At 50.8% G+C, this 16,180-nt stretch overlaps 1 protein-coding gene across 2 annotated transcripts in view; it reads right to left on the bottom strand.

Annotated features, from left to right (window-relative positions):
- Tmem104 (transmembrane protein 104) overlaps positions 1–16,180 on the bottom strand; it is a 57,404-nt gene that overhangs the window by 39,732 nt on the left and 1,492 nt on the right. The window contains exons 2-7 of one of the 2 annotated variants that reach the window (XM_051159017.1): positions 10,094–10,215; positions 6,297–6,378; positions 5,796–5,892; positions 5,005–5,085; positions 2,020–2,119; positions 1,532–1,640 (exon numbers count right to left, since the gene is read on the bottom strand). In XM_051159017.1, the coding sequence (XP_051014974.1) occupies positions 1,532–1,640; positions 2,020–2,119; positions 5,005–5,085; positions 5,796–5,892; positions 6,297–6,378; positions 10,094–10,215 (591 nt within the window). The remainder of the gene's footprint in view (positions 1–1,531; positions 1,641–2,019; positions 2,120–5,004; positions 5,086–5,795; positions 5,893–6,296; positions 6,379–10,093; positions 10,216–16,180) is intronic. The other variant, XM_051159018.1, reaches the window with a different exon arrangement.

Raw genomic sequence — 16,180 nt, 5'->3', positions numbered from 1 at the left:
GTTCCGTTGGAGTTGTTGAGACTCGGGGAGGGAGGCTTCTGTCATGAAGAGGGTTTATAGAAAAGACTGAAGGGACAATTTAACACAGCAATAACAATGCTTCTAAATAATTCACAGAGCAAATGGCAGCAGCTGATACCCACCACCTCCACCCCACCCCGTATCAGCTCAGGATCCACAGCACTGCGGGGTGGGGAGTACACCAGGCAGAGACTAAAGAGTGTGTGGCCTCCCCTGCTAAGGACCCACCAGAATTGCTCAGCTGCTCTCCCTCCCCCTGGACCACCCAGCCGTCTTTCTTCCTCTTTCTCCTGCTCACTACAGCTTAGGAGGAACTGGTTCTGAGGGGCTTTAATGAATACTTATGGCACTTTTCTTAATCATGAAATGCTAAGAGGCTAAGAAAACCTTGGCTGGACCTCTACTGCCTGCCCACTCTCAAGGCTGCAGAGGTAGAACTGGGCACCAGCAATTTAACTTGCTACCAAAAACCGTCAGACTTTCGATGGGAGGGTCAAGAATAAACTTCTTATGTTTTTCCTCAGGGAAGAACTTTTACAAACACATGGAGTCCTCGGCAGGGCTGTATGCCCCAGAGGGGAAACAGACCCTGAGCGACGGCTATAGAAACACAGGCAAGACTTCTCCTGACCCCGAGCCTGCGGGGTCCTTTGGGAGCCTCCTTGGCCAGAAAGATAAAACCCATTCAGTAATCCTTGGGGTTAATAAGTTCAGACCCCCGCAACACAGCTGACAGGGTCCATGGAGCCCTGAGCCAGGATGGGGATAACCCAAGTCAAGAGGCGACTGGCAGAAAGACCTGCTCTCCCCTCACCCCTTCACATCAGTAAAGCAGCCATGGCCCGGACTGAGTGGCACCCAGCACACCTGACCATGTGCCAGGGCTGGGGCAGAAAGTACTTGGAGATGCTGCAGAAGCTGAAGACAGGCATTTCTGAGCTGCCTCTGAAGCAGGCAGAGACAAATGGCCTCTGGTGCTGCGTCGTCCTAATATCTGCGTCCTGTCTGGCGTATTAGTCAGCTCCACCCCCACCCCACCACAGCACGAAGCAATCAAGAGTGAGGCAGGCGATTCATCTTCTTCCCTCGTCCATGGGAAGACAGGAAGAAGGCTGGGCTGAGCCCAACCTGCCTGTGGAGGCTATCTGTGGTCAGGGTCAGCTGCAAGATGGACCAGGCTTGTCTACCCTGTCACAAGACATAGTACCTATTTGTGCACCCAGCTGGCCTGGAGTAAGGCTGAGACATGGACAGTCTCTGGAACACAAGACCTTTGCAGAGTGCCCCTCAGACTGCAAAAGCTCCCAGCAACCCACCGGCCTGCACCCGGAGACCATTCCAAGCCGCACTTGACCCTGAGGCGAAGACCTCACTCCTGAGGCAGACTGTGGGTGGCAGTGTGCAGGACTCATCTCTGGAGAAAGGGCCGAGACAGAAAAGAAAGGTGGCTCAAACACTTTCCGGCACTCACGCTGGCCTGGTGTGACCCACGTTGGCCGAGGATACTCACCAGATAGATTCGGTAGGCATCCACCCGGCGCAGGGGGCCCCAGCATAGATCGGTGTCGTTGTATTTGACGTCTGCGTCCACGCCGCAGGAGTCATTTCCAGAGATGCTGCTGAAGAGAGCAATGGCGAACTTGGGCTCAGCATATGCCCCTGATTGGCCAGTTAGAGACCACAGGGCTGCATCTCTCACTTTTCATAAATGATCTCTTAGGACAATCACCACTTGTTCATGCAGCCTGTCTCAGAGGTCTGGGAATCCAAGCTGCCTTCTCCACGGAACAGGACAGGGCACAGCACAGTATAGAATGTGCCTTGTGAGGACAGAGGGCACAGCTGGCCCTATGGTGGAGAAGGACCTTACATGTGATGTTCCTTAGGCTGTGAGTTTGTTTAGGGCTGCGCTTCTGTGGACAGCGCTCTGCCCTGCTGGTGGAGCAGGCCTGTGGGTCTGCAAACAGTGTGGGGACGGAAGATGAGAGGGCTACTCACCAGGTCACCTGCATGAGGGAGAAGGGCACAGCGGCAGCGTAGATGGCGAGGTCTCCATACAGGTAAATAATGATGCAGAAATAGAACAAGTTGACTCCCACTGAAAGCAACAAAGTCACAGGTCAGGGAGCCAGAGGCGCGTGTGCGTTCATTTCTGACAACCAAGTCTTTCTTTACCGCTTCCTCTGCCCTCAGTTCTTCAGGGCCATTTGCCTTCTACAAAAAGTGGGGGAAGGGTGACCCCAAATTCCTGTTTCTTATTCTGGCTGGCTAAACTGTGAGGCTGGCAGAAGATGCATCAGCTTGGGACTGTGGCCTGAGACTCGGGGAGGCCTGGGGATCAGAGAGAGGAATTTAATCTACACTGGCAGGGCCAGAGAGATAGATGGCTCAGTGGGTAGGAGCGCCCGTGTCCATGCCTGGTCATCTGAGTTTGGTCCCGGAAGTCTACGTGGTGGAAAGAGAATCAATCTCAGCAGATTGGCCTGTGCCTCACGCCTCGGCCTTGGCACACCCATGCCCCTCCCCAAACAAAATAAAGAAATGAATGTTTAAAAGATCCAGGCAGATGCCCCAGAGAAGCTTAGGCCCTGGTAGCCAGGGCTGACACCTAAGGGCCATGGCCCCAGAAAACCAGCTTCAAACTTGCATTTAGACTAAGTGCTCAAGTTTCTGATGTCACCAGTCTTAGGCTGCTGGCTTCTCTGAGAACAGAAAGAAAAATAAAGTGACAGTTCCCTTCTAATCCTAGTGGCTCACAACAGCCTACAGGTCCCCAGGGGAAAGCCTGAGACACGTTAGTCCTGGGCTATGTGAGGTCAGCTCTGCTCTTCAGAATCCTGAGAAAAATGGCCAGGAAAACACAATTTAAAAAAAGAACCCATGAGGGCATGGCGTGTGCTTTTTAAACATGATAGGCGTCATACCCTTCCCTGATGTGTCAGAATTGACCTTGATGTGGCTTGAAGCTCCTGGAGCTGTCTTGTCATCCATGACCCGAGTCTCTAGGTACGGTCCACTCCAGCCGCCTTTCCTCTGACACCAATGCTCTCAGTGAGAAAGCCCTACTGCCTCCCCAGCCCCTTTCTGTCCTCCTCCAGCAGTTACTGTGTTGGCTGTTTATGAACTGCCGTCAGCCCTCCTTGATCAATAAAATTTCATTACTAGTCACAATGTGGGCGGATCAATGAACTTCCTGAGAGGACCTTAATGTCGGGCCTGGCATTTCTAATTACAAGAAATGAGTGTGGAACCCTGGGGAGCCTTCTGTGGAGGGTGCAGCTCCAACAAAGGTAACAGGAACAACCTGGTGGGTAAATTACTGAACAGAACAGAGCAGGGGTGGGGCCCAGAGCCAGCCCTCACAGAGGACACATGTCAACGCCTGAGGAGTTTTGATAGCTACAGCCAAGAGGCAATTCTGGAACTAAAGGCCAGAAATGCTATATCACTGTCCTACAATGCTCAGGACAGGCTGCCATGACAAAGGGTTATAGCCCAGTATCACCAGTGCCAAGCTTTAGAAGTCCTGCCGCATGTACTGGAAAAGCTCCTAGGTAGCTGGGGCTGCCCCCGGCCCATGTGCTACACAAATGTGCAACTTTAGAGGAGATGAGGGCAAACAAGACAGAACAAACCACCAGTGCACAGAAACCTTCAAGAAATCAGGAGCCTGGGGCATGCGTTCGGATCTCCAGCACCCCATAAGAAAGCCAGACATGCTCCTGTAATCCTGGCACTGGGGACAGGAGGCAGGAGAGTTGCTAAGACCGTGGACCAGGCAGCCTGGCTGAATCAGTGTGCTCCAGGTTCAGTGGGAGACTCTGTCTCAAAATATAAACAGGAAAGAGGGGGAGGGGCCATCTGATGTCGGCCTTTGGCCTCTATACGTGGCCACATACAAATAACAGGAAAAATCAGGGCAGGCTACAGAGCATATCGATGAATAAGGTGGTTTGGAATGTATGTGTTCTCCCAGTGAGGTGCCCTTGTTTTACAACCTTGGATTTGGAGACCTCTGAGCGGCTGCCAGGAGGGGAGGGGACGCTCATGTGCTCTCCCTTAGTGGATGGCGAATGATAGAAACGGAACAAAGAAAAGGCACAAAAGTGGGCTTTGATGAACTGTGGAAATCTTCTCTAGGCTGGCCCAGAAAGGAGGTTAGAGCCAGCTGCAGCCAGCCTGTGCCCATAATCACCTTTCCTGGACCAATCATCAACCTGCACCTTTGATGACAAACAGTGGGCCTGGTGTTTAGTCCAAGTCAAGACGATTCCCTTTTCTGCAATGCTCCCCTCTCTCCACAGCCACACTCAGGACCAGAAAGAATGGCAGAGATGCCCACCTGGCAAATGGGGAGGCTTTGACAAAAGGACATAAAATCTTCTAAGACAGCTTAGAGAGAAGGCCTTGCGGAGGCTGTGCTCCACACCCAAGGAAGTAAGGACAGGATAGGTTAGGCACTAAATATTAAACTCTTAAAACGGCTCATTTTCCAAAAAATAAGATTTACCACAGAGGCAGAAATGGCTACCACTGGCAGATACCAGAGTCAGGTGGACACCTGCAGGTTGTAGCAAATGCCAGCCAGGAACAAGCAGAGCCCGGAAGGCACGTGTCGCCTCAGCTCTCAGGGGCTTGACTGTCACTGGGCAATACCGGTGTGGGCTCCTAGCGCCCTCTGCTGGCTGACAGAGGGCAGGCGTGTAAGGCTGATTCTATAACTGTTGGCTTCTTTTGCTGGAAACCGACTAGGTGGATGGAGAAGCCCTACTTTTCTACTCTTCCGGCTAGTGCACAGCAGGGAGCCCCAGGAAGGAGATGGAGATGGAGAGCAGGTCAGGCCTCACAGCATGACGGTCCCTCTGGTGCTCTGCTCCCGCCCATCTGCCCTGCCCTTCAACATGGAACCCCTTACAAAGGGCGGGACTTTAGCAAAGGTCCAATGCACCTCTGCCCCACACACCACCCCAGGATGACTGTTACCTTTGTTGAAGAACATGGAAGCCATCTGTCCCATTTCCACCCGGTCTGTGATTTCAAAAAGGTTGGCTGATGAGCGTCTCTCTGTGGGGCCGGAAAAGAGAGGGTGAGGGTTGTTCACCAGAAGAGCCCTGGGGGGCAGGGGGGTGCTGCTTGAACTCTGGGAATTCTCTAGAACAAGTATATCACCAAGCTTCTCCAACCCTTCAAACCTTCCCTCCCCTCACTTCCGGGTCCTCACACGCCGAGTGGGCACTCTCCCACGGAGACGCACTCTTCTCCAGCACCTCTGTTTCTCCTTTCCTAAGAGTTCTTGCTTCAAGCACTTGAAGTCTTTTTGTTTATTTATCTGTGTGTGCGGGGCTGGGGATGAAGCCCAGAGGCCAGGACACACTAGAGAAGTGTACTGCCAGCAAGCTGCACCCCAGCCAGAGGTCTGAGGAGAACCCTGCACAGGGATGCGGCAGTGAGCTGAGGAGGGTGTGTGTTTTGGGTGGGGGTGGGAGGGTGAGAGGATGAAGCCAGAGAAGCCCCAAGGATGCAGGAGATCTCTGATTACTTCAGTCATAGGAGAAGGGTGGGAAATTGAGGCACAGAGCTCAGGTAATGTGCCAAGCTACACATGGGAGGCAGAGCCAGCAGAGGCCAGGCCTGTGCTCTGGATCCCGAGACTGAGACCTGTGCCCTACTCCAGGCCATCTGAACTGACTGAGATGCCTGCTGGGAAAATCCCTAGGAGCCTGTCTCCACAGAAAGGGGGAGGGGTGGAGCCTGCCCAGCAGCCCAAGACTTACGCACACACAGGATGGGCCGTTTCTCTGCCCGCTCATAGTTGTCTTGGGTGAGGATGTCACTGTCTGAGGCTGTGGACGAATCTTCATCGTCCTCTTCCTGGGGGAGAGTAAGACAGACAAGGCAGAAGAAGAGGAGGAAAAGTCAAGAGAGAGCCGAGTGCACAGTGCCGAGAAACCCCAGTTAACAGTGGCCCTCCCTTGCTCATTTTCTCTGGAAGTGTCCATTGGAGGCTCTGTGTGTCCTGTAACATCAGAAGGTGGAGGCAGCAGAGTTCCTGGGACACAGGACCAGAATGACTGAGTGAGCTCCAGGCGGCTGTGTTGGGGACCAAGGTCGCAATGCTAAGACAGCAGCCATTGTGTGTGTCCCCTGGACTTTATGTGGCTACTTAGCTGCAGGCCTGGAACTTGGGCCAGCGGCGCTGAGGAGAGGCCTGCCGAGGCTGCCCTGGGTGCGCAACTGAACACAGGTACCACTGAGGACGAGGGTGGTGCACACACCTTGTGGGTCTCTATCCTCTTCCAGCGGAGGTGGGCATTGGCTGCAGCCATGGCCTCCATCACAAAGGTGGTTGTCACAAAGCTGAGGGGGAAGCCACATGTTAATGGCATGTGAAGAAGGCTGCAGGAAGTACAATCTGACCCGACCAGCAAGCCCACAGCATTTTCTCCCGAGAACTGTTCCCTACAGACATTCCAAGATTGTACTCCCTGGTTAAACCCATGGTTTTTGGGCCAGCAAGACGGCTCAGTGAGTAAAGGTGCTGGTTGCCAAGACTGATGATCTGAGTTGACCACTGGAACCCACATGATGGAAAGAGAGAACCAGTCCTACAGGAATGTTCATGCACACACATGCTAAGTAAATGTAAATAAATAAATAAATAAAGTGTCATTGTGCACACTTGTGCACCACTGTCTTGCCTGATGTCACTGTCACCACTGACATCAGAGTCCATCTCCAGTGCACAGGAGAAAGGGCATGAAACAAGCTGGCTAGTTTTAAGTCAACTTGACAAAACTTAAGAGTTAACTGACAGGAGAGAATGTCAATTAAGAAAATCCCTCCATGAGATCCAGCCTATAGGACATTTTCTTAATTAGTGATTGATTGGGAAGGACTCAGGCCGGTGAGGGTGGGGCCATCCCTGGGCTGGTGGTCCTGGGTTCCATAAGAAAGCATCGGGTTGAGCCAGTCACGGGGAGCAAGCCAGTAAACAGCCTGCCTGCAGCAAGCTGCCTCTGCATCAGCCCCTGCCTCTAGGCTCCTGCTCTGATTGAGCTCCCGTCCTAACACCACATCCCTGGTGGACAGTGATGTGAAGACTGAGCCAAGTGGACCCTTTCCTCCCCAGGTTTCTCTGATCGTGATGCTTCGCAAGACAGAGGGTGACTGACAAGCTGGGGTGGAGACGGCATGCAAGCAGTCATGCGGCCCTGCTACCCAGGAAGGGCCTGCCTGCTGGGGCACACACTAAATGGTGGTCCGAGGTGGCAAGCTAACTCATGACTTCTGGAAGGACAGCAGGCCAACTTTCACTTCTTACCAGAATGCAGACCAGCAGCCAGCTTGCAACTGCACATTAAAGTGAGAGCCGTGGGGACGGATGACTGAAATGCGACTTGACTCTGGGGTCCAAACCCATTTCCTGTGGCAGCTCTTTCATCTAAATAACTTGGCTCTTTTTTTTTTTTTTTTTTCGTTTGTTTGTTTTTCAAGACAGGGTTTCTCTGTGTAGCCTTGACTATCTTGGACTCACTTTGTAGACCAGGCTGGCCTCGAATTCACAATGATCCCCCTGCCTCTGCCTCCCAAGTGCTGGGATTAAAGGTGTGCGCCGCTGCCGCCACCACCACCAGGCAACTTGGCTCATTTTAAAAATAAGCTGTTTCTCTAAAGGGGCGCTGGGAAGTGGTACCAGACACTTGTCCACAGCCTATAAGGAGGGCAGCTAGAATGTACCATGCTCCCAGGCACAGGAGACACAAGGTGCTGCTGCCTGTGGCTGCTGCAACCCCGGACACAAATCTACTGGTTTTTGAGGCCAGCATAGCTCTGTCCCCATGCCCTACAATACAGACAGCAGCCAGCAGTAAATACTCAGCCCTACAATCAGGCGGGAAAGGACCTGCTGGGCCTGGGCAGCTCACAGTGAAACCACATCCCTCCCCTGGAGGGTAAGGGGTGGGAGCTGTGGCTCTAAGCCTGAGGAAGCCCTCAGAAAAGTTTCTCATTATCTTGCCTAACTGGCCCTTCTAAGGACTCTGCCTTTCTTACTGGGAGCGAAACTGAAATCAATCTTAATTAAGGCATAAGAAAGCTTCTTGCTGCTGCACAAAACCAACTCACTGATCACATTCAAATATAAGTGGGCTTAGCAGAGAGGGGCATGGCAGCCCCTACCTGGGGCCTCCGATAAGCACTTCCTGTTCAGATGGCTGCCTGTGCTGAGAAGCCTTTAAAGGGGACACAGTGACATAAGGACAAGGACTTTTTGAGAACTCTTGGTCGAGAGCTCTTGGTAACAAGAGCGTGAAGTATGTAATAAGCCAAAAGTAGTCAAGGAGACTTCAAGGTCCTCAAAATAAGTGCACAACCCCCCCCCCAAACTTTGGATGTGATCCCCCCTCATGAGCCTCTTCTGGGTCTGTTTCCTTCAACTCTGTTTCATTCTTTCTAGGGGGCCCTTCTCCTCAAGCCTTTGATGTGGTATAGCCCCTCCCCACAGCCCAGGTCCTAATTAAAGCTGCAGTCTCCGCCTTCCCAGCCCCCTTTGGGCTATCTTTTCCTTTTCTTATCACCTTGCAATTTGCTCTACACTATGAACGGACTTCCCTAATCTTTAACCACCCAAGATGTGGTCAAGTCCACAAGGACAGAGAGCTCTTCACTTTAGTCAGTGAAAAGTCCCAAACACCGAGGATGGGGTAGGACAAGTGCTGTCTCCCAAGGGAGGCACCCCTTGGAGGGGTCTCCAAGTTTCCCTCTCACTTTTTTTTGGGGGGGGGAAGGGGGACTAATCTACTATATAGCTGAGGATGATCTTCCACTCCTGTTCCTCCTGCAGCTGCCCTAAGTACTGGGATTACAGGTGTGCACCACCCCGCCTGGCTTTCTTCTGCTTTTAAATTTTATTTATTTTAATTTTTATATATTTTTTCCTACATGTATACATGTGCATCATAAAAACTGCGTTGCCCATGGAGGTTAGGCCATTAGATCCCCTGAACTGGAATTACAGATGGTTGCCAGGCACCATGTGGGATCTGGGAACTAAACCTGGCTCCTCAGCAAGAGCAACAAGTGCTCCAAACTGCTGAGCCAAGTCTCCAGCCACCCTCCCATCTCTTTAACATGGGTTCCTTCCTGGTGGAGGGGGCTGACTTGCCTTGTTCGAAATACTTTCACAGCTTGGGCCACTGTGATGGGACTTCAGAGTGACACAGGAGTCGCCAAGAGGCACCAGCTGCTGACCCCTCTAACATCTGCTCAAACAAGTAAGTGTTCCTGAAGGCCTGGGTGAGTGTGGCAGATACCAGGCAGGTCCTTAAGAAACCAACTGCGATAGCTGGGCTATAGCTGGGCATGGTAGTGCACACATTTAATCTCAGTACTTGGGACGCAGAGGCAGGCGAATCACTGTGAGTTCCAGGCTAGCCTGGTCTACAAAGTGAGTTTAAGACAGCCAAGGATACACAGAGAAACACTGTCTTGGAAAAACCAACAAAAGAAAAAAAAAAAGAAAGATTAAGAAAAGAAAAGAAAAGAAAAGAAAATGACTGTCCCATATGTGTGTGTGCATGCATATACACATGCATGTGTGTATACATGTGTACATGTGCACATGTAACTGTGGTGAATTATTTTAAGCAAAGTCTAAGGTGCAAACTGATTCCCTAGCCTGTCTTCATTTCTGCTAGAGTCCTCTTCAGTGGCTAGGTGCTATCTTCTCAGAGAGAAAGGAATGATGTTTAAAGAGAGAAAATTCAGAGTTGGGAGGCTGAGTCTGTCAGGACTAGCTGGCAATCACCTGAGAGACACCCCCAAGGCCGTGTCTGGTGTCCTGGCTTAACTGCTTAGGACTGTGAAACTGTTCTGAAGCAAAAGTCCCTGGTGACCTTTGGATCCATTTTCCTTGCTCTGGGCCATCTAGCTTAGGACTCACTTACCTACATATATGGAAACAACCCCTCAAGAGTTCTGTTAATTAAGTGACATTCAGTCTCCCTGGGTGGACTTCCTCCATCTCTGTCACCAGCCCCAGAGTGGCAGCCTCCCCCTCCCCGTCAGCTCTTACCTCATGAAGCCCAGGAAGACCAGCAGGATGAGGCTGACAAGCCACCCAGCAGTGGCAAAGGCCTTGGGCATGGTGAGTGCGCCTGTGCCCACGATGAGGTTGAACATGTACACCAGGCCAACCTGGAAACAGGAACAACAGTCAGCCAGGGGATGAACCCAGGGACAGCCCTGGGTGACTTCACAGCTGTGGAGGTCTTCCTAGGTCTTCACCAGGGAACCTGGGGAGGGACTGCACCTGAATCCCAAGGAGCCAGGATCTGTAGGCAAGTGTTGGGAAGCCAAGCGTTTCCATGGACACGTGAAGAGGATGGCAGCTCCATGACTGTCATTCTTGTCAATTTCAGTCTGTCTCTGGCTATCCAAAGCCGTGTCACAGTCAGCTGTGCTCTCCTCAACCTGGTTGGGGCTTCCTGAAGCCGGAGTCCCACAGGTAGGACACTGGCGCAGGGCTGAACAAGACTGCTGACCTCTAGAAAACCTAGAGACGGCTGGTCCCTTGATTCCCTCCTCTCCTGCACCAACTCTTGCCACTGTCCACTGGGCAGTGACATTCATATACTTGGCTACATCTTTCTTGCTATACCAACTTCAGGATTGAGGCTTTATGTTTTATTTTGTTTTGTTTTATTTGAGACAAAGCCTTATTACATAGTCCTGTTGGGCCTACTACTACGAAGCCCAGGCTGGCCTTAAACTCATGGCAATTTTTCTGTCTCAGCCTTCCAAGTCCCAAGACTATAGTCGTGCATCGCCATAGTTAACTACCAAGTTCAGGATTTAAAACAAGAGTAAGACCTGGAACAGGGCTAGAGAGATGGCTCAGCGGGTAACGGTGCCTGCTGCCAAGCCTGACAACCCCAAGATCAACCCCCAGGACCCACTGATCTGACAAGTTGTCCTCTGACTGCCACCCCTGTGAGCGCATGCATGTGCACACACATACACATACTGAATAAAAATGTAAAAGCTGGCACATAATTCACATGCTATATAATTGAACTCAGAGGACAGCAGCAGACCCTGCTCAGGTTATCCTGGGCATGACAGCACAGCCCTGGCCTTCTGAATTGTAATCAGGTGTTTTACAAGTGGCTGTGTCTATAGCAAACACTTTTTGATACCTTGGCTGCGGTCAATTCCATCACTAGCACATGGAAGCCAGTGTGTACCTGGCTAAAACAAATCAGCTAGTTCAGTTCTGCTCATTCTCTCGTTCAGCCATTGCTGGGCCTCCAGTGGGCCCTGTCCTGTGCTCGGAGATGAGGATTCAATGGCACCAGACAGATTACACCCCTTCACTGGATAAAGCCACGGGTGGGCCACAGAGGGGAGAGACAGTAAGGGCAGGGACAGCGATTACAGTGTGGGACAATGGAATGAAGAGAAGACCTGTGGCTTTGTTGCAAGAGATAATGTAAAGTACTTTAAATAAGTGGTGCTCAGCTGGCTCTGGTGGCCCAGGTTTATAATCTTGGAGTCTAAGGGAAGAGGGATATGGATCTGGCCAACCTAGGTTTCACAATGAGATACTGGGGAAGGGGGGGAGAAGGAAAGGAAAGGAAAACTATGAAGTGATGAGATGGCTCAGCAGGTGAAAGTGTTTATGGGAAAGCCCGACGCTCTGACACCCTGACGCTGCGAGAGAACCAACTCTCAAAATTGTCTTCTGACCTTCACACATGGCCTGCACCATTAGCTCATCCCCCACTCTGTGTGCCGACCCCCTTCACAAGGAAATAAAGTCAAAGGGACTTCCTGGTGCAAAGGCGTATAGTGGGAGAGGCGGGAGTGTTGTAGCGCCTCAAATGGGGCTCAAGGGGACACTGAGACAGATGGCTGGCGGTAGGGACTTTATTAAGAGTTAATAATGCTATGGGTAGACGAACAGTTAACATCAGCCTGGTGAGGGCTCTGTAGGAACCAGGTCCCTCAAGGCATAAGTGGGAGGTGCCTCATAGCTTTTAGGATGAGGAGGGTTTCAGGTAGCCTGCAGCCAGGCTCTCTGACTGCTGGGCTGCAGGGAAAGGTGTGGGAATGTGTCTGTTTTAGGGGGAAGGCCACTGCAGGAACTGTGGTCTGAGCCAGAGCTGGGTCCTAACATCCCATTCTTACAGGTATCTGTAGGGTTTTCTGGCAGCCACAGAGCAGCTGAGGTCAACAACCCTCGGACAACACAGGCCTTTGTGGAAGAGATGGGCATGCCATGGTTTGGAGGGTGTCAAGCAGGTGTGACAGGCTGAGACTCCTCCATCTTGCATTGCTGCTGAAGCCCTTTCCAGGCTTATCTAGAATCTGATAGTCTTGATGGAGAATTCCATGGAAAACTACACAACTCTATTCTAGGAAGCAAAGGTCAGGATGTCCTAACCAACTCATATGAGCTGGTGCTAAGTCTTTTTCTGAGGAGGCTCCTCCAGATAACCTCTTATCTCAGAGGCTAGTGTTGCTAACACTGCTTGCTTCAAACTGCGGACTCTGTGAAGACACCTAACTGTGCCCTCCCTCCACTCTCCAATTGATGAGCAAGGTGTCTGGATGAGGTCTCTGTCCTTCAACATCCCATGTTCCAGAGACTCGGTGCCACATCTAGGTCCCCGTCATGCGTTGTGTGTGTGTCACTCACTCACACACACACACACACACACACACACACACACACACCCCACTTGGGTATGGTCCCAGCCAGCTCGAGGAAAGACTTGCAACTGGCTCCACACAGGATATGGGCGGTCATCTCTGGTGAACTCCCCGTGTACACTAACAACAGATGCAACTGCCGTACACACTGCTTCTGGAGTCCCACCAGCTTTATTCTCCACCTAACACTTTTAAAAGAAACACCAAGCAGGGGTAAGATCCTCACAGTTTGGGTGAGGCTTCTCATGGCAGAAGCAAGGAAAAGGCAAAAGGCTTTGAGAAAGTGACACTATTTAGACAGTTTATGGGAGAATTAAGTAATATAAAAAAAAGCAATTGTAGAACCCGGGTGTGGTGGTGCACACCTTTAATCTCAGCACTCGGCAGGCGGATCGTTGTGAGTTTGAGGCCAGCCTGGCCTACAAAGGACAGCCAAGGTTAGACAGAGAAATCCTGTCTTGAGAACAAACAAGCAAACAAACAAACCAGTAAACATCTGTAGGGCTGGAGAGATGGGTCAGTGGCTAAGAGCACTAGCTGTTCTTCCAAAGGGCATGGGTTCTGTTCTCAACATCAGGTGATAGCTTACAAGCATCTGTAAATTTCAATTCCAGAGGATCTGACACCTTCCTCTGCCTTTTGTAGGAACTACAATCATATGACAGGCATATATACACTCAGGGAAAACACCGTAAATTGTTTTAATTAAAAAATAAAGTAAACTAGGAAATAGACAGAAGTTGTTTGTCCTGCTTTGTTGCTATTTTTAGGTGCAGAGTAACTGCTGTGTGTCCGCTGGGAGCTCAGAGCCCTGCTGTGCAAGGCAAGATTTCCTTGCCATCTGTGGGCCTCAGCAGTCTGGGCACATATTAAATCCTCTTTACTTTCAGGAAAGGCACTCAGTGAACCCTGGTCATGAGGAGCAGCTAAAGGAAGCCACTCTCAACTCAGCCACAGGCCAGGTTAAAAGGAGCTATGCAAAGGGAAAAAGAGGTCACATGACAGTGGGGGAGGAGGGCAACCTCCTTGGAAGGGTGGCAGAAAGTGGAGGAATAAGACCCTGCTGTGTTCTCCATAGATAAACATACACATATGGGCTCGCCTGACTCCTCTGTGCTGAACTAGGGATTTGCAGTCCCAACAGCTCCACGCCCTAGAGAGCAGGGTTCTATCTGCCTGCCTCCCTTTCAACTGGGTGTGGTGGTACATCCCTTTAATCCCAGCACTCATGCACGAGGCAGAGGCAGGTGGATCTCTGTGAGTTTGAGGCCATCCTGGTCTACATAGTGAGCTCTAGGTTAGCCACTGCATAGTAAGACTGTCTCACAACGATAAACACTCAAACAAGCCTGGGATGGGAGCACGCACTTATTATCCCAGTGCTAGGGAGGTGGACATGGGAGGCCTCTTGCTGTCCAACTGGCCTAACTGAATTGGCAAACTACAGGTTAAGAGTGTTTACTGCTCTTGCAGAGGATCAGAGTCTGGTCCCCAGCACCCAGCCAGGCAGCTCACAAGCATGTATAATTTGTTGTGGGGGTCTAATGCCCTCTTCTTGCCTACAAGGGCATCTGCACAGCCCCATCACCACACATACACATAACAGAGCTTTAAATAATAAGACTAAACCTAAACAGACAGGGAAAAGAGGAGGGAGAGGAAGAAGGGGAGGGGAAGAGGGAAGAAAGAAGTGGCTGCGGGGGTGGGGTGGGGTGGGGGTATTACGCCACTGGAGAGATAGCTCAGTGGTTAAGAGCACTGGCTGTTATTGAAAAGGACCTGAGTTCAGTTCCCAGCATCTGCACAACAGCTCACAACCACCTGGAACACTAACACACACAAAATAAATAAATAAATAAATAAATCTTTAAAAGATGATGACTCCTCAGCTGGGCGTGGTGGCACATGCCTGCAATTCAACAGGCTGACGCAGAAGATCATGAGTTTGAGGACAACCTGGACTACACAGCAAGACTCAGTCTCAAAAACCAAAAACGGGGCTACAGAGATGGCTCAGCGGTTAAGGCCACTGGTTGCTCTTTCTGAGGACCAGGGTTCAATTCTTAGCTCCTCACATGGCAGCTCGCAACAATCTGTAAATCTAGTTCTAGGGGATCCGATGTCCTCTTCTGGCCTCTGTGGGCACCAGGCACATGGTACACAGACATACATGCAAACACATAAAACTTAAAAACAATAGAGACCCAGCCAACCAACCAGCCAACCAACCCCCTCCCAACACACCAGACCTAATTCTTCTAGGATGGTGGATTAAGGAACCCTAAGGTAATTCAGAAGAAGCAGCAGAAGGGGAAAGGAGTAAAAGAGCCAGAGGCTGGGGAGGAGTATAAGCAAACAGTGTCTTCCGGGTGAACTCACAGTGGTCGTGACAGCATGCACAAGACCAGCGTGCACAAGACTGGTACAAGCTCGAGCCAGACCCAGTGCCACCAGCATCGAGGGGGAAAGAGGGTGTGAAGTCAAGTGACTACTGGCAATTGAGAGCTGCTAAGGGAGGGGAAATCAGTAGCCCCCAGTAACGGACCCATGCTCTAGTAGGTCGCCACAGGGCCCAGGATGTATTGGCAGCACAAACTGAACTTGATGGCTTCTTTTGTTTTTTGTTTTGCTTTTGTCTTTAAAAAGGACACAAGCCGGGCGTGGTGGCGCACACCTTTAATCCCAGCACTCGGGAGGCAGAGGCAGGCGGATCGCTGTGAGTTCGAGGCCAGCCTGGTCTACAAAGTGAGTCCAGGATGGCCAAGGCTACACAGAGAAACCCTGTCTCGAAAAACCAAAAAAAGAAAAGGACCCAGAGTTGAGTGGGTAGGGAAGCGAGGTGGATCTCGGAGGACTTGAAGGAGGAGGAGGTCAATGTTCAAAACACAGTGTACAAAATTCTCAAAAAAACAAAAACAAAAACAAAAAAAACCTTTAGGAGCTAGAGAGATGGCTCCGTGATAAAGACCACTTTTTGATTTTGCAGAGGACCTTGGTTCAGTTCACAGCACTCAGATGGTGGCTTAAAACCAGATATAGCTCCAGTTCTGGGGATCTGACGCCCTCTTCTGGCCTCTGTTGGTACTGCACGCAAATAATCTATCAAATATATATATCCAAATACTCATGCACATAAAAAATAAATCTTTAAAAGAAAAACAAATACTCATAGGAAGAAGATGGCTTCTTTCCTCATAACCCTGACCATCATCTCCTGGTTAACATGACTCGATCACCACCAGCACCCATCTTCCCCCCACATCTTTCTCTTCATTATTAAGATAAGGAAACATACCACTTGTTCATGGCAACTGCTGAGACCCTGGGTAAAATAAAGCACATACAAAATGGAAGGGGAGGGACCAGGGAGAAGGCTCAGTGGTTAAGAGCATTAGCTGCTCTTCCTGAGGACCCAGGTTCAATTCCCAGCAACTCACAACTGTCCGCA

Source organism: Acomys russatus, chromosome 16 (genome assembly GCF_903995435.1).
Source record: "Acomys russatus chromosome 16, mAcoRus1.1, whole genome shotgun sequence".
Taxonomy (NCBI): Eukaryota; Metazoa; Chordata; class Mammalia; order Rodentia; family Muridae; genus Acomys; species Acomys russatus.
This window is presented reverse-complemented; position numbering and strand designations above follow the sequence as displayed.